Source organism: Pectinophora gossypiella, chromosome 20 (genome assembly GCF_024362695.1).
Source record: "Pectinophora gossypiella chromosome 20, ilPecGoss1.1, whole genome shotgun sequence".
Classification (NCBI taxonomy): Eukaryota; Metazoa; Arthropoda; class Insecta; order Lepidoptera; family Gelechiidae; genus Pectinophora; species Pectinophora gossypiella.
Window position 1 is genome coordinate 5,802,332 of NC_065423.1, and position 19,369 is coordinate 5,821,700.

At 35.7% G+C, this 19,369-nt stretch overlaps 2 protein-coding genes across 3 annotated transcripts in view; one reads left to right on the plus strand and one right to left on the minus strand.

The window, feature by feature from the left end:
- Positions 1-18,569, minus strand: part of LOC126375980 (rabankyrin-5) — a 56,463-nt gene extending 37,894 nt beyond the window's left edge. The window contains exons 1-5 of one of the 2 annotated variants that reach the window (XM_050023111.1): positions 18,452-18,569; positions 18,032-18,337; positions 17,291-17,471; positions 15,821-15,921; positions 15,431-15,567 (exon numbers count right to left, since the gene is read on the minus strand). In XM_050023111.1, coding sequence (XP_049879068.1) covers positions 15,431-15,567; positions 15,821-15,921; positions 17,291-17,471; positions 18,032-18,337; positions 18,452-18,455 — 729 coding nt within the window. In that variant the 5' untranslated portion in view covers positions 18,456-18,569. The other variant, XM_050023110.1, reaches the window with a different exon arrangement.
- Positions 3,021-14,084, plus strand: LOC126376078 (uncharacterized). Its single transcript, XM_050023247.1, has 3 exons — positions 3,021-3,375; positions 8,604-8,762; positions 12,391-14,084. The coding sequence occupies exons 1-3, from the start codon at positions 3,330-3,332 to the stop codon at positions 12,648-12,650; spliced, it is 465 nt and encodes a 154-aa protein (XP_049879204.1). The 5' UTR covers positions 3,021-3,329; the 3' UTR covers positions 12,651-14,084.
- Positions 18,570-19,369: the final 800 nt, after the last annotated feature.

The following is a 19,369-nucleotide window of genomic DNA, read 5'->3' on the forward strand; positions in this document are numbered from 1 at the left end:
CCGGGCCCGGCAAACACTGACGAAGCCATCGCTCAGCCATTATTTGGAGATCGTAGTCGTAGAGAACTTGCTTCATGTTTGCAGCAGGCGGCAGAAAAGGATACTCACTCTCTGAACCTTTGGCAACATGATTTCTCATAGAATTTAATATATTAATGAGAGCAAGTTGTTCCCAAAACGTCATTGTCTTTACTTTATGTTTTTTATCACAATTTAATGCGTTTTCTTTACTTGTAAAGAGGCATAACGTATGATCACCGTAGCAGGGTGCTAGTGAACACCACCTATTATCCGAAGAAGATAATTTAAAAACGGGCCTTAAGTCTTCATCTGGTATAGAATCATATTTAACGTCTTTTAAAAGAACAGGATACGTACGAAATACTTCCGACAAATTTTGGAGGGCCATACTTCCATGAAGAAGAGGCAGTTTCCAGCAAGGTAGTCGTTCTGGGACATACCACGTATTAACGTTGGTTTGATCCACAAACTGTCCTCCAATCTCTACATGTTCCGCAGCTGGTTCTAAGTTATAAAATTCGTTTGCTTGTAATACGAGTTTGTCGAGGCTATAATTGTAATATTGTGCCCTACTTTTTAAAAGATTCTCCTTGTTCGTGGGTTTTCTCCCGCGAGTTACATTTGAAACAGGGTGTAGTTCTAACTTTGGGTGTATTTTTATGCTCTCTTCCTTTCGCTCGTCATTAAGATTTGTTTTGTCATCTGAATAAATATAATCTGTAGTAATGCCGAGTTTCCGAACTTGTATATCACTGTGCATGCGTTGAGTTTTATTGAGGCCCCCAGGGTCTAAATATTCTCCAAGTTCAAAGCTTGACTGAACAAACGATAGTAAAATTAAAATATTTAACATGAGCGATGCCATTTTTATGGTTGATAGTTTCGTTTTAGGCCAACTAGATTAGATATTCGAGGCTATGCTATATTACTATGTATTACAAGATACAACAATAGTCTGAATACCAATCTTATGTGTAAAAACTTGTATTTAATAAATATATTTTTTCCAAGTAAGGCTAATGTAAATATGCAGCTACGTTACATATTCAAATGCAACGGTTAGACAAGAGAGGATTGATATATTCTGTAATAAGTAGGTATGTAATATAAACACACGAGATAGAAACAGAAATACTCCCGAATCTAATAAAAGCTCGAAAGTGTCTCGAAGTTAATTGGGACAAAAACAATATTTACTTAGCTACAAGAGGTATTAATTACAAGTCGGACAGACAGACTCCAGGCGCCTGCCAATCGTTTCATAGCACGACACGCGACGTTGCCGTGCTAAACCTAATCGATAGGAACGCAAATACTACGCAATAATTTTGTGCAAGTTCCGTAAGTTTAACACGTTTTATAGTAAGAATTAATTGAAGTATCCAACTTTCTATAGGCAGCTGAAGCATAGAAAGCAAGTTTTAGGTTTTTTTGGGTAATCCATTTTAGATAAATTTATAAATATCGTATTTTTGTTAATTCTAATTCAGACTAAACCTTATGAATTGCTATGCATGCACCTGAAATGACTTTAATATATATACCTATAAGTAACTACTGCTGTAACTGTCTGAACTAGATAGATCTTTCTCGAGTTATTGAATTAAACAGTGATAAAGTATTTCCCATTACTGACAATATCGCGGATTTGTAAAAAAAAAACGTAATTATATTATTATTTCACGATGGATGAGTCAGTGAGCCTATTTAAATTTCATGTTTCAAGCCACCCACGCGCCCCGCCCTTGGAAAATTATAATTATGGCGCCCTACTTTATCTACTCCATTTGTGACATTATACATACATATTTATCATTTCATACATTTGTTGTAAAATAATAGTACTTGTAATATTTTTTGTTTTTAGGTATTAAGGTTTTTAATTATTATAACGTAACAGTAGCTCACGAATATACTCACAATTGGGGTAGTCAGAGGTACAATCATCGCATAATGAACGAAATACACACGCCTCACCGAGCTTTCTTTTACACCAATGGTAGGTGGTGAATTGCGTTAGTGAAAATGCACTTAAGATAAATAAATAACTCATTGTTGCAAGTTGGGTACAGGTGTAAGAACCGGGGCACTCCGTGTTTGAGAAGCAAGCCAGTGTCACAAAACCACAGTGACTTCTAATTAGGTATAGGTATATATTTTTTATTTTTTTATAATTTCCGCCCTATAATTACTATACTATATGCTTAAATTAATGAATGCACACATTTATTTATTTATAATTTGGTAAGTAATAAGTGTAAACAGATCTCTGTTCTACTATTCATTACACATTGACAAAGCGGCGACTGCCAGTCGCCAAAAGAATATATGGAAACCTCTGCAGTCGCTACCACTACCTATGTTTATTGATAAGAGGTGAAAGTAATATCTCTACTGTTTACATTTAAAAATTATTTTTATGCGTCATCTGCCACTGACCCGAGTGGCAGATGACGCATAAAAATTGCCAGATCATAACATTTTTATCTTGAGTGGAAGCGCAAAGGATGTGCGCGTATCAGGAGGAGCGTTTCACAACGGCAGACGCGCGCAAAACGGGATACCTCGTAAAATTAATATTCCACTGAACTACAACTATCGGCACCTTTATTAAGATTCTAAACACATACACATTCAAAGTCCAAGTCCATTTATATATTATGGGGAAAAAACATAAACAATATTTTGATAACGATATTTTTTACCTATGCAGATAAAGCAATCACTCGTATACAGAAACCAGAGCAGCTTTGCAAAACAAATAATATACAACCGTACCGCAGTTCTATAAAAAGACTTAGGTATTAGGTTAACCTAACGTTTTCAGAAAACAAGAAGTCGTACAACTTTCTTCTGCATTGCCGGCAATTTTTTAGCGCATCAATCACCAATACCTGTTGCTATAATCAAAACAACATAAGAGAGTGAGTGCGGGAGCTAAAACAAAAATACGATGCGTAACCGCCAAAAGATGGGCAGTCAGTAGTCGGCCCCGCGTCGGCGCCACCGGCGGTATCGACCGCGTGATTCAGCGCCCTGTCCCGCTACTATCGAGCCTCAATTTCATCGATATTTGGACATGTCCCGTTTTGCCACCGAGTTTCCTTTCTGTGAATCACTCGGGATATAGTTGCGGTTTCAGTCGTGTAGCGATGGCTCACACGCTTAACATGTGCCTCCGAAGACGGGACTTTGACAAAATTTCGCGATCAATTGCCATTTGAAAAAATAGCTCAGTTTTAGTTGTTATATTTTATTTAGTTGTAAGTGGTTCGCGAAGAATTTTAAGTGTTGTTTAATTTATAAACATGGATTTGTATTTGTTTTTATTGGCGTTCACGCTGTTTTGGGAAAGTAAGTGCAAGTTTAGTAAATGAAAGTAAACAATATTCGACCTTAATATATTTTACGTTTATGTTGTTTGAGAACTTTAATAGCAAATAATTAAATAAATATCTGCTTCAGTATATAACATTTATCAGCTCATTATTATGCATGTGGGCATCACATTCGTTACTCGTTCTGTATGTAAATCAAGTGTCGATAGAATTTCGACACATCTGGCGAAAATGTCGCATTGTGGGTGTACTAGAGGCTAATTTGGACTCGAACAATGCAAAAACTATTCCAGCCCGGTGGCGGCGGCGGTTATATCGACCATGAACATTATAAACTCGTAAGTGCGTGGCGGAGTGACATTGCACTTGTTACTAAAGTAAAAGGTCTAGATTTTCCCTAAAAGTATAACGCGGCTCGTTTTTTACAGGAATAATTGAACTATGAACGTAGAGAAACGTGGGGTCGTCCTTATATACCTAAGTACGTGTATTAAAAGGACATATCAACTTGTCGGCAATATGTTGCTTACTTCCCACACTGCTCTACTGCAGGACGGTGGTTAATGAATAATTATCTTTTAAATATATTTTAAGTACTTTTTAAATTAAAAATAAGTAACAGCTAGCAGCATGTTCTTAGACAAAATGCGATTGTTGAGTGTGAAAATGTAATAATTTCGCTGCAATATTGTATGTCACATTACAGAATAAAATATAAATACGTTTCTCAATTTTTTTAACGTATTTATTAATCAACTAGTTAGTATCGCAAAATAAACAATTCGAATGTATTCCAAGGATAAATATATGCAGTGACGTTTGTATTGTACAGTCATGAGCAATATAATGTACCCGCTTTAGGACTCTGTCGCACTAACATATTTGACATTTAGCGAGACTTACAGTTCAATTTGCCAAAAAAGTTAATGTGACATGGTACCAAAGTGTATACATATTAATGCTCGTGACCGTACGTTGCATTGTGGTACATAACTACGGATAGCTGTTACAGACAGACAGATAATGTGACCTCAAATTTGAGACAATGCATAGGTCGAATTACATTATCTCGTCCTTATCTACAACTTCGATAAAACTGAAACATGTGATGGGAACGAAATATAGAAAGAAATTCTAGAATTACGTTGTAATATAATATACTAGGTACATTTAATAATGCCTAATATAGCGATGTTTGTAGATCCGTCCAATTGGAATAGGCAATTTAGTTACACTGAGTAGTTTGGCCAAAATCTTTGAAAATCATGCAGGACATTTTTATGCGAGCAGGCCAACTTAATAATAATAACATTTGTTTAGGCCGTGGTAGCCCAGTTGGTCGAAAGCTTGCCTCTCACTTTGAGGTCGCGGGTTCGAATCCAGCACAGGCGTAAACCAATGATTGTCGAATTTGTTTTCGAATTCATGTTTGGATCATAAATGATTATCACGTACCCAGTGGTGAAGGAAAACATCGTGAGGAAACCCACATTCCCGAGAAATGCATTTTCGGAGGTATGTGACGTAACCTGTATTGGGTTGGTTTTCCCTTCGCGGGTCGGAAGGTCAGACAGGCAGTCGCTACTGTAGAAAACCGGACCTGTTAAATTTTCAGATTAAGTGAACGGACCCTTTGTAAAACGGGATAATGCTAAGGAGATGATGATGATGATCAAAAACGTTTATTTCGAACAACCACGAGACACATTTACTTACAACTAACGACGTCTATTCGTAGGTAATCTTATAAATTCGCAATTTGTAAAAAAAAATACATTTTAATTGTAAAAAATACATTTGCGCGCAATGCAAACAAATGTCTAATAGCATAATTACTTTTTCAGAAGAAAGGCTAGAGACTAGTTTCCAACTAGTCTAATCAGTAACTTAAAAAACGAAATTGTATGAAAAATCACACAATGACGGCATAGAAAAACGTAATAAAATATCGGCATTATTACGTTTTTTTGATTAAAATTCATAAATAAATTGAATAGAAAAAATAAAATGCTTTTCGGTAATCAGAATTTCATAATTTATCTTGAACCTCGCCTTTCTAATCCCCTTAAATGAAGAAACTTTTCCTGCCACCGTACTAGCTTTTTAACCGGCACATAGAAATATGGCGTCTTGCGGTTTCGTCTATTTTAAGAGGGACTATGTGCGTATGTTGTTCTAGTAAAATAGTGTCCATTCATTATGTACTTGTAGAAACAGTGACATGAATTATGCAAGCCATGTAAGGCGCTGCATGTGGCACCATATGGGCGTTCCTTGTCACAGAGGGACCTTTATGCAGACCGGATTTGAACAAGCATTGACGTATGGCATTAATCAAACGTGTTTTATACGCTTTTTGATTACCAAATCTATACTGAGCTGTACTTCGTCACTTTTGAATTATTTTCGAAAGCGTTGTAAGTATATAGTTTATTAATGAGATTAAACAATTGGGTATTTGACGGGGTCAAAGATAAATTATAAAATGCCAATCTAGAAATAGAAGCCAGTCTATGATGTTCAAAAAAAAATCAAAAATCTCATTTCACTTTATGACTTATTTTCGAATTTTAATTACGAATTAAGTAACAATGAGTACGACGTTTGAGCGCTTTTGATGACGTCACAGGATGGTATTTCCATACAAACTCCAAAACTTCCGTTTTCACGTTTCGTAAAAAGTATCTCATTTGACTAGGTTGTCAAGTAGCCAATTTAGGTTCTTATGTTCAGTGACTCGATATTATATATGTACTCCTTTGCCCTCGTCACTCAATTCAACAATAAGTCACGTAGGTTCCTATCTTTTTGAACTTGCTCATGTCTAGGAACTTCAAATCAAATCACACGACTCTACCGACCCCCAATGCTGCTCCATTGATGTGAAGAATATGTCCGTTCAGTATAATGTTCAGTAGTCGGTTATTTATGTTGTTTATGTTATAATATGCACTGACGAAATCCTACTCTACTTTACACTTTATACTACAAGCAACGGAGAATGAGTCTTTGTACAATAATTTCTATTGCACAAATAAACATTTTGAGTTCTGGTGAAGTATATATTATTATGCTATTTGTGTAAAATTAGTTTCAAAATCAATAATATTAATATTTAGGTTACTTTTTGTGTGACTAATCATCACTAATTTAAGAGCCACGTTCTTGTCGTTGTAGGATTTTTGGTAACACCCATCTGCTTGTGACTTTGCAATGAATAAATGAATATGAATATGCATTCTCCATGCCACTTTTTAGGGAAAAATAAGGCAGTGGTTTCTCTCTTGCTTTCCGCCCCATGATGACGATGAGTGAGCAATACAAAATCAAAAATTTTTTGTCATTATTATTATTAAGCAATTCAACGACATTGTACAAGATTTTACAATAATCATCGCGCTGGGGTTAGGTATGTTCAACTTGTAACGTTTGTACCAGTATCCATAAAATTTCGTTTCGTTTCGTTAAACCAATTCTAGACAATAGACATAGCGCCAGACAAACCATATTATTCTTTAATTGTAAAACCGCTGTTGTTAATTGGCTGTAGAATGTTAATTTATTTTTTTAAGAACTCTATATTCGTAGATCTGCCCACTGCTATTTTAATGCAGTAGGTACTATACGAAATTATATAGATAATATGTAGTACTTAGTTAAGATACTTTTTGTAATTATTTCTTTTTATTTTGGTGCAATAAAGTGTATTTGTATTGTTTGTATTGTATTGCATTTACATTTGTTTGGGTCACCAACAGAAACTAAGTCTTATATGCCTATTATATCGCAAGTGGTCGTAAGTGGACTAAAGAATCTAGTGTCTAACACTACAGACGTTATGAACACAATGTGTTGAATGTAGTCTATCATTAATATAACGATACAAAGTATTTATTATGAAGACTAAAAGTAAGTGCGTTTCTAAACGCACTCTTTGCAAGTGTGTTCCTAAACGCACTCTTTGCAAGTGTGTTTCTAAACGCACTCTTTGCAAGTGTGTTCCTAAACGCACTCTTTGCAAGTGTGTTTCTAAACGCACTCTTTTTGTCTTTACAGCCCGTTTGACCGTGCCTACTACGTTACGAATTATGAGCGTGAGTTAAATTATATTCAAATCTAAATTCTTGTCAGTGATTTATTTTTGTCAGTACATAAATACATTATTACATGTACGTATTTCTTATGTTTATAAATTGATATAAATATTCTTAACACGCACACTGAATTTATTATACGACCACATAAAAGTATTTGTTAGCTATAGTTTGACAAGAAAGTGATATGATATTCTTTTGTCTTGTGTTGTCATTTGTGTGTCATTTTATTATAATAATTTTACAAAAGGCGAACTTCGTTTTCATAGAGGGACTTAATATTAAGGAGCGCTGGTCCGGATAGGAGGTAAAAACAAAGTTAGCCTTTTAGAAAATTATAATTCAAAGACACACATATGACAACACAAGACAAAAGAATAGCATATCACTTTCTTGTCAAACCATAGCCAGCAGTATTGTTGACTGATTTGGCACATCAGAAAATAAACCATGAAAATCTAATTATTGTATTTGATTGCAATGTCATTTCTTAGGGGCTACGGGGTGTAGGCTAATTTTGAAGAGGGAATGCACGAATATTTTACACCCGCAATATAACTGATTAGCCACCATCAATACATGGTAGGAAGGAAAACAGCAACTGTAAAGGAAAATAATACGATAACAGGAATTATGTACGAGTACGGGTAAAATCCAATGACAACCCAATGTCAAAGGTATCAGGAATGTTATTTAATTGTGTACGTACCTAAACATAAAATCCAAGGTAAAACGAAGCTGCTACAATCTACGTTATACTTAAATCGTATATAGAGTTATCGTAGAATCGTAATAAATCTACTTTTGGAGTATGTTTGTAAGGATGCGGCAAATCCATAGTAAGTAGGGAGTAGTCACTTAAATGAAGGAAATCCTATTATGTGGGAGAGGGACGTATATACGCTACTTACATTAGCACATTACTTAATATTACATTGGTGCTGATTCGGGCGAAAGACTTTATTTTAATTTAGATTGATTTTTAAAAAATAGCGCTGTTCTGTACTTACGATAAGTACAAGAATGAGATAGAGCAAATTTTAGAGCTAGCAAAATAATTTCAAATTTGTATCTGCCCGAATCGAGACTATTGTCCTATTTTTTTATTATATTTTTTTTTATTGATCAGTACAGTACTGTATTATTTCAGTGTCAACGTGCATACAGTGCTTTGCGTGCGAGGCGCAGCGGTCTGACACTAACAAGCTGCCTCTCTGCGAAGGCTTCGACTACAGCGCGCAATTTATTGCCGACTGTCCCAAGTCCACCGGCTGCGTCAAGAAGGAGACTCGGCTCATCAGCTTAGGAGGTATGTAATGTACATTTATAAAAAGCCAATATACGTCCCACTGCTGAGCACAGGAAAAGGTCCCCTCAACCGGAAGAGGTAGTATGTATAAAAAAGCCAATATACATCTCACGGCCACGGAGTAGATACTACACCTCTTTGGGCCAGTAGTAATACTAGCTAAACACAGAGTTCTTTTAAGCGACATCAACGAAGTACCTACATCATATTCGTTAATAAAGACTACCTTAAGATTTTTCCAGGAGTTACCTTTTTGTCAATATTTACACGAATTGGTTATAAACTTTAGGATAGCAAGTAGACAAGTAGGTATATAACCCAACAGGGGGCTAAAAAGGCCATATTCAAGCAATTCATATAAAAAAAGCAATATTGCGCACTTATTTTTATACGCGCGAATAGCCCTATTGCTTGTTTAGACATATTGCTTCGATGTGGTGTTTGGAAGAATTATGCTAAGCTGAGAGTGCCAGTAATTATTAGACACAAAGAAAACGTAAATCAGTCTTTAGTGGGTGTGAATTTATAAGTTGGTGGACGCTGGGTTAATTGGTTACCTTCACAGGTCAAACATGGTTACTCACGACTCTCGATGCAAGTATGGTTAACGAACGAACGACATTCTTATGAACGTATTACCAAACGTGTCCACTCGTTTTACTTGAACTATAGGTGGGTACTACTGAGTAAAAAAATATATTTCGTCACTTGCTTTCCCTTTTCTAATTCAGAATAAAATTAATAACGCAACTTGGTTCTTAGAAGGCAGCAATATACACTTCTCATCAAAAAAATCGAAACACTTCCGTTTTCATTGTTTCTGTCCGAATTTAACACAAAAAAGAATTCATACGATGAAAAAAAATACATAAATGTATAGCTGGCAGTTTGGCCATTACAGTAATAAGCGAAAATTCTAAATTCAAAATTAGAATTTCATTTGTTTATCTTATAAACGAAATGAATCACTGTTTTGAGACAAATGTGTGTTTAGGGTTGGAGTACATTTAGCGTTTAAAAACTAAAAATTGGCGCCTATCCTTAAACTTTTTGTTTTTTATTTCAATACTGTGACTTTGGGACGTCTGAAAAAAGGTTTTTTTTCTAAAACGTATGGATACTTCGCCCACAGAAGCCGCCCAAGTTGTGGCATTGCTGGATTCTGGCCTTAGTCAGCGTGTTGTGGCTGCAAGACTGCATCTAAGCCTGTCATCTGTTCATAGAGTCTATAAACGTTATCGGGAGACTGGTTTGTTCACGCGCCGTTCAGGATCTGGCAGGAATCGGGTCACTTCTGAGCGAGATGATCGATTTATTGTAACAACTTCTTTAAGAAATCGACGCCTTAACGCTTTTCAACTGCAGCAGCGGCTTCGTGTTGTACGAAGGGTGGCTGTAAGTGACTCTACAATTAGAAGAAGGTTGAAGGATCGTGGACTGGTACCGCATAAGCATACGGAATAAAAATGACTTATTTAACAAAATACGAAACCTATGAAAAATTCATTTAAATTTAGAACATTAACATTAAGATTTGATAAGCTCATATTACTCACTATTAAACGACATTTAACATTTATTCCTAAATGTACACATTTTTCTGATAATCCTGACAAAACGTAAACTTGCAAGGTGTTTCGATTTTTTTGATGAGAAGTGTAGTTGATCAATCCTTTTCTTTAAGTTCATTTAAGTTCTATTCTTCCGACTCTATTCACATTCACCTCTACTAAGCTAATCTTCCTCATTCAAAATTTCTTAGATGAAAATAATTAAAATTGAGTCTGAATAGTATTATTAAATGATCTTTAAGAATGTATCTTCTGCTACGCCAAAGTCAGTTGTTTATAATCCAATGCCAATGACCGGTTAACCTCAACGACCCGCCCCGACATTGTGTGACGCACGAACCATCGAAATATTGTCCAAATTAAAACAAACTCCCATAAGGGCTCGCGAATAATGACGTGAGTGTGAGAATGTCTGAGGAGGAATTTAATTAAGATCTGTCTGCTAGGCACGTAGTTTTGTAACAATAATTTTGACGCCGCTCACATTATTCAAAAAAGGAATTACAACTTATGGACGTACTGGCTCTAAAGTATCACCTTTGCTGTTACAAAGTAATTCCATTCATAAAAACTCTACCAGCTAAAACGATAACTTTTATAACTCGAACCTCTACGAAAGGGAAAATAAACAAGCACTTAAACCGAAAGCGAATGGTATTCGCGAATTGCAAGCATCCATAAAAGGCTTAATGTTCCGAGACGGCACATACGGCAATGGCGTAACTTTTACGGCGTGTGGTGTGGTAAAAGCCCACTTACGTCTAACGTGTAAGGAAATTGGGGCGCCTCTTTTACTCCGAGTAGTAAATACTCATAGCATAACCCTTATATTGCGGTCGCTTAGTATCACTTAGGCATTGTTATAATAAATGTTTATTTACGATAAATAGTACATTTATCGTAAACGCAGTCTTCATAACGCAAGGTAAAAATATTAATGGATAAGTTCAAGAAGTTCCTAAGTCCACTTAAGACCACATAGTTAACATTCATTCATGAATCACCCAGCGATAATGATGATCAAATATATTTTTTCTACATCAATTCGATTCGAATTTTATCAGAAGAATGACTGGTGCACCGAGGTGTGAATCGTGTCTAATTATTGTTCCCTGAGAAACGTGAGTTGCGCTTTAACGGTTACCTGGGTCTGGTGAAGGACTAATAAAACGAAATGCATCTTAAACAGAGAAAAATGTGAACAGTATCAAAGTTAGGTGCGCTTTACCTGAAGGATGTGGCCATGGTATGGTCATGGTATATCCCCAACAACCAAATACTTAAGGGAATAAAAACAGCATTTGAAAGACAATTGGGTCGTGTACTAGGTTCAAGATAAATTATGAAATGCTGATCACGAAATAAACACAGATTTAAAACTAACGAAAAACATTTTCTTTAATCAAGAAAAACGTAATAATAAGTCCGACATTTTATCACGTTTTTCTATTACGTCACAGTGTGCTTTTTCATACAATTTCCTCAGTAATTTTGTGTGTTGACGTTTATTAAAAAGTAATTAATTAGACTAGTTGGAAACTAGCCCATTGTAGATATTTCAATTCGAATACAATAAGTTAGCAAAAACGCTCTATTATCAATATTTTATGATACGTACGACTTATCACGACTAATCTATAAGTATGTAAATGTCAGACATGAGCGCCGAGCGGCTTAACAATACAGCTCATCTTGGTCAAGGTAATTAGTTTGAAGGCTGCACCTGTATTTGAGGATTTGCACAAGTGCATACGTAATTTGCCTAGAGTTAAAATTTCACTTAAAAAAATAGACTCGGTGTTGTAATTTTACCCCCTCCCTGCCCCCTCCAGTTGATCGATGGGAGGCCTGTGCCCAGCAGGACTGATAGGCTGTTTATGTATGTTGTAATTTTATACAGGATTTTTCTTAATCAGCATCTTTGGCTTTTTAGTGATCAAGTGAGACTTTATATATCTATATCCCAAAAGAAAAATACTATTGTAGTAACAATTTAGGCAAAACAAAAACCATACAAATGGACGTACTATTAAAATCCTAATTCATGTTGATTACAGTGACAACCAGTACCGTAGAACGCGGCTGCGCGGCACAGACTATGGATGGTTATCAGGAGAAGATCAACGGCCATTGGACACACGTCACCAAGATACACGAGGTTTACGAAGAGGAATGCAAAGAGGACTCCAAGGAGTTCGGCAAGTCAACGCAAGCTACTCACTGCTTCTGTCGAGGGGACCTTTGTAATAAAAGTGAAATCATGCGGAGTGGCCTGGCTTTAGTGGCCGCTTTAGTCCTGCTATTGGTGACGTCGTAGTAGGTTTATGACTAGGATTGTTAGGAGAAATTACTTCAAACTAAAGGCGATAGTAAGCCGTTCATTTGAATAAAGAATAGAACTAAGTATGTAAAATTTATTCGTAGACGGAAATGACAAAAGGAAAATGCTTTGGAACTAAAACTTACTGACTATACAATAGACTACACTCATTTAACACAAAACTTTATTGATCTGTTTCTAAAGAATCTTTCTCAATATACAATTATTTTCATTTGTCGGTATGAAAATGCATGATAGAATTTTGCTGCAATACTTTCATTCCATTTTGTTTTAATTTGGATGAGTCATCAAAAGTAAAAGCAAAAATGAACCGCATAATAATGCCTTTAGGCAAGGAAGTTTCATCAATTTCACTGCCGTTTTTATTAAAAACAGAAAGATACGTCAATGCGAATCGTATTTATTAGTCAATAGTTAGGGAGAACAACGGTTTGATTTGTAATTAATGTATTATATTTTTAGGGAACCACGATGGACTTCAGTCATTGAAGCTCTTAGAAATATCGTATATTTTGAGTAATTGAAATCACTTGAAACTAATTCAAATTAATTAATTTGCTTGATTGAAATTAATTCGTAATAAAGACGCGTGATTATTGATTCCATTAATTAAAGGTGCGTTCGTCGACCTAACTAAATACATACTTCAATTTACAAATGCTATTTACATACAATAGACCGCAAAATGTAAAACATTTTTTTAAAGTTTTATCAAAAATATTTTATTACGAGACGCATTATTCTTTGACAATACGCAGAAAAAATATATTTGAATTGAATTTATAGTATAAAAATAGATGTGGAAATATGTGACACATTTTCAGCAAGATAGTGATAATTGAATACTCGTTCCGTAGCGATAACATTCGCTTTGTTACGCCTACTACGTTACATTGTTAAATAAAAATAAAATGTACTTATTAGATGCTTAATTTTAGCTTGAATTCTTCATATATTTGTGTTTAAATTTTTCAAGTCATATTTTATAGTAATTAATTATATTTTATAAATAGGCTTTTAAGGCGATAAGTTTGCTAAAATGTGATATACTTATAGTCTATTGCCATGTAGTAAGTTATGCGTAGATTTTAATATATAAGTAGTAAATGCTTAGAATTCCAAAGAGGATAGTAAGGGAGCTTTTACTTGGTGCTTTCAATATTCCATTATGTTAGGCTTCGAGTCACAAATGGAATATACCTTCAGGGGGAACTATAAGTTTCCTTTTTTTAAGTAATGCTTAGTACTTAAGTAGGTGTACTATAATGTTAGTAAACCATTAGCTAGTCTAATTTTATTACCAAACTATCTTCCAAAACTTAAATTTTGTATGTTATAATATATTATATTACCTGTATTAAGTCAATCATTCCCGCTTATTGAATTAAAAAGTGTCTTCATAAATAACAGTTTTTCATTTAGTATTGCCTAATATTCGGTGTTTACACTCGTAAATGTTTGGGTTTTAAGAAGTGACTTTGACGGTGAAGAGTAAACATAACAGATCGTAGGGAATTTAGAAATAATTTTAGCCACAATGGAGTAAGAATCTCGCAATCGCATTTTGTTGGTGTATGTAGGTCGGGATTTAGACAGCGTGGTGGACTGTATTCGTAAAACACTTGTGACGAAGTTTTAACGATTTAGAGCCTTTTTGTTTTAATTAAACCAGGAATTGGCCCCGATTCCTGCAGACACTTCCTAATTTTATTTTAAGTTATACCCGTCATTTTCTTATCTGCCGAAAAGGAAAGGGACGGACGCTCTTAATTTTAGGAAGAGTGAGTAAATTAATGAATAACTCGGGCGAATTAAAAAGGTATCTCGCTGGTATGCAAACGTTTGTTATTAGCCAATGCAAAATTTTTAGACAATTGTTTTAGATTTCTGCTTAAAATTGACGTGTGTTCCATAAATTTTATGCTTATCGATTACCCGTCCCTTTCCTTTCCGGCGGATAAGAAAATGACAGGTGTAACTTAAAATAAAATTAGATGGTGTTTACAGGAATTAGCACCATCTTTAGAAATATTATGCCGGTCTTTCTATACTATTGACCTTGAACAAGATATTTTATATACTTTGCAATGCAATACGTCAGTGCGCTACAAAATGGAAACCAGCACTTCATTTATAAGCATTTCAGTAGCAATAAAGTAAATGATAATTTGCATCTGTAGGCTCTGCACGGTAACCGGGCGCGAATTATATCGAGGCCTTCAACCAATAACCGTTTGACGGTCATCTACGTAGATAGCATCCTTATCTATTATTGGTCGAAGCGCTCAATATAATTCGCGCAGCGCGCGGTGCGATTGTCATGCAAACCCGACTGGAACCCTTATGACATAAACGGATCTTAATTTGTCTTTCAGTGGAATATTGTTAAGTCATCAAACATGTGGCTCTACTCACCCCGATAAGGATATATCAAGACATAGAATAACGTCAATGACGTCACGTCAACTCTCCGCTCCCCACTAGCGGCTGAGTTAGGTTTAAATATTCGAAAGAATTGAAAAGAATTAATCGATCCTAACGGGTCGATAGCGGTAAGCGCTGAATGAGCCGAAATCGTCGACCACGCCAGCGGGGTCGGCATCGGGGTCCTGAAGCGTTTGTTGTGGCGAGCTGATTGGCCGTCTGTATCGCTAGAGTTATCGGGTCGATCGTCTTTTTTGTTACTGCTCCGTGGTGGGTAAACTAAATTATGAGGATATAATAGAAAGCGCAGGAGTGTTAGAGCTAGTACTCACGTTGGCGTGGTTCTCGACGAGACAGAGGAAGACAACGTCCTCGCGCAGCAGCCGCACGGCGCCGTGCAGCGGCTGCGCCGTTTTGCTCTTCAGCATACGGTACAGAAGAGCCGACGACATGTGCGCGAAGTCCTCGCCTGACAAATAAACATACGTCATACAAATAACAAATATGGGCACTTCAAGCCTTTGGTCCCACTTACAACTTAATGATGTAAGTAAACATTCGTTATATGAGCCATGTCAGGGGCCTTTGCAGCTTAATAATATTGGTGTAGTACCTAGGCGGATCCAGAGGGCGGGGTCTAGGGGATCCATTGTTTCATTCTTTTTTCAAAAATACAACTGTAAACTGAAGTTATTTTTGTGTAAATACCTAATAGTACTCACCAGTGAGATCATCCCAGTGAGCCGATATCAACCCTGAGCAGTGTTCCTTCAATGCTGACGCGCCAATCTCGTCTGCTGCTGAATAGAACTTCACACAGGACCTGGAGCAAATCATTAAATGTATTAGTTTTTAGCAATACCTCGACATTTCTCTATCAACTTATAACAAGCAGTAAAGGGAAGTCAATGAGAGAAAGCTTGTGCAATCTAATGCAGACATATAAATGTACCATGTTATAAATAGTAGTATAAATGGATAAACACATACCTACCATACACGCACCTAAGATCTAATATTATGAAAATATTTTTATTTAAATTGACCAATCATTCTCTATCATTGAATTCACATTTCAGAAATCTTTAAACATTCAGGAATCAAACCTGACGACCTGACAACAGATAGATTTACAGCAAGCTGTAAATCAGTCTTTTTAAAGAGATGTCAGTACATTGTTAATTATCTTACATTTATCATCTTAAATTTGTAATATCTTAAATAGTAGAAACACAGAAATGACTAATATTTGTCAGTTTGTTTATATTACAAATATCTAATTAGTATTCTTAGATTTAGTAAAGATAATAAATTACATTAGAAATAATTATGGTTAATAGGAGTTTGACAAGTTTCTTGGTGTAGATAACAATGTTAGTAATCAGTATGAGTGTATAGTACCTATTACTGCTTATGTAACATTCCTATAATGAAAATATGTATTTTGTATTTCATTGGTAAACCAAATTAAAAAATGTAAAACTAAGTAGGTAAATCTATCCACACAACAAAGACAAATGTCTCCACACAATAATGACAGGAACAATGTTAACAAATTAAATAGAAACAAATTTGCACTACCACAATTCAGACTAGATAAGGTAAAAAAAACAAGCATTAATAAGTAATAAAGCAGGAAAGAAAGTATAAAAGCTATATATAAAAGTGGAATGTGTAAAACAGCATACTATAAAATAGATTATTATTTAAAAGATAAATTAGGATGATGTAGTAAAGTTTCCACTAAACATAAGGATAAATTAAGATTGATGTGTGGTTTTGATTTTGAATTATAAAGACATTATACTGTGTTGTTGAGGAGTTTGTTTTGCCACTTCTTCAGTCATAACATGTTTCGAAGTAGTAGTAGATTATTAGGTATTGTAGTAAATAATCATTTATTGATTATTATTTTAAATATACTACCCTAGTAGAAAAGCTAGTTAATTCTTAAACTATAATTAATAATTATTATGTATTGTAGGCCAATTTTCCACATCATTAGCATACATTATAAGTAAGTGCATAATAAACTACTTAGACCATGTTTACATAATGGTTGCTTTCACAGTGGTAAGTCAGTAATTCACCTAACATAATGCTACACCTGTGCAAATTAAATTAGTGGCCAAAGACTAAGCCAAAAGAATATATAAAATATATGTGACATGAAAGCAGGAGATGATCCTTACCTAACACCAACAGATGCAATAAGTGCCTGTTCACACTTGTTGACCAGCCCATGCAGTTTGAAGCTGGCTGCAGACTTCATGAGCTGCAACGCGAATGCATCCCCTCGTGTCAAGTCCACCACATCTGTGTACAGCCATTTGAGGAGAGCTGCACCAACTTCATCAGGAAGTGTGGACCAGTCTGAAATATTATTGTTCTCTACTTAGTACATAACATAAACCCACCTACAGGATAGGATAGGATAGGTAGGATAACATAAATGGCCTACATATGTCCCACTGTAGTGCACAAGCCTCCCCCCTATTTACTAAACCTAAACCTATCAACTGGAGGGGGTATGTAGCATACTCCACCATGCACATCAAATGTGGGTAGATGGTAGTGTTTGGGATAGTTGCCTGGGGCCAATGTCTTAACATGCCTTCCAAAGCATGGACTCTTACTTTTTCAGGCAGGTGATTTAGTGTATTAATCTAGCTAAACAAAGGACAGTGTCCAAAGTGATTTTGATATTGTCTCCATCCGGAATCTAACTCGGACCTCCAGAGATTGTGAGCCCAATGCTCTAACTATTAATCCACTGAGGCTGTTTCATGTTTATTTACTATTACTATAAAGAGAAGAATAAATAAAATGCATTGAACTAATTGTCTTATAAACACTGCTACCATCTTTATTTTTTGCTGCATTGCCTGTACATTAACTCACAGTTAGTACACAGAACAACATTCAAGGCTTACCTAATTCATCAAGGTTCTTCAAAGCTTCTTCATTCCAGTCATCAGAGCGGGCATTCAGCACAAACTTGTGGCCGGGCATGGACTTGCTCTGTAGCTTCACCTTGATGTCAGAATAGGTCTCCCGCCCGTACAAGGTGGCCACAGTCATCAGCAGCCTGGCCACAAAGCTAGTCTCGCTCAGGTCGCCGGCAGATGCCGCCGCCAATGTATACTTCCTTTCCACTTCCGCGCAGTGGCTTTGCAATTTTCCATATTCCTCCTTCAACAGCGCCAAGTGCTGCTGTAGTTTCGTCACTTCGCTCGACGCTGTAGAAACCGACATAATCACACTCTTGAGTACACAAGTTTCACTACACCGCCCACCAACAACAAAACAAGTTTTTCACAAACAAGACAATTCCTTTCAGCGCAACTACTCACCCATGACGAGGATTTACTATGGAAAATCCGTTGTTAGAACCTTCTAAACTTTATATCAAATAAAATAAAAAAAGATTTATCGGTAAATAATTGGAAAATGACAATGACAATTTACGCGATCTCAACAACAATGATTTTTTTTTTGTTTTGGTTTTCCCCGAAGGGTAAGGCAAAGGGAACTATGCCCATACAGCCATGTCCTACGTATTTTTTTTCTTGACGATTAAATGAAATGTTGAAAGGTGATGATGATGAAACCTAAGCCCCCACCCTCGGAGTAGACTCCTACTCCAAACCCCAAACAATTTAACTCAAAAGTTTATGCGGACTTTTGAAGCGGCGTATGAAGCGGCTTGTTGGCACGAAGCGAAAATAGGTAGATACACTTTGTTCATTGAATATTTCGATATAATAACACTGTCGCGAACGTTTTCCGACTAACTTAATGCGATCATTAACCATAAAACACCACTTCGTATTAATTATTTAGATCATTCAATGAAGAAGAAAGCAACTGTCCCATTCCCGTTCCCGCCAAAAAGCCTCGACAATAATGATGTTTTATTTTATTTCATCTAATGCGAGAAAGAGTCTGCATGTCTAAACATTGTCTAAACATATCTGTTTTTAATATTTACCATGGCTCAATCGCTATACCTTGGCTATTTCTAAGATTAACCAGGTAAAAGTCCGAAATGAACGTTTATTGAGAAATAATTCGGACTTTTATCATAATCACTTCGGATTTTTTCGGGCTTTTACAGTAACAAATACAATACATGGCCTAAGGAAAACCAAAGAAAATATAAATCAAGTACCTACGCTTTACCTATAACATAAAACTACCAAAATTAAGAAGTTTTTACATACTATATTAAATTTTAACGCATTTGAATAAAGTTTATAATCGTGCAAAAA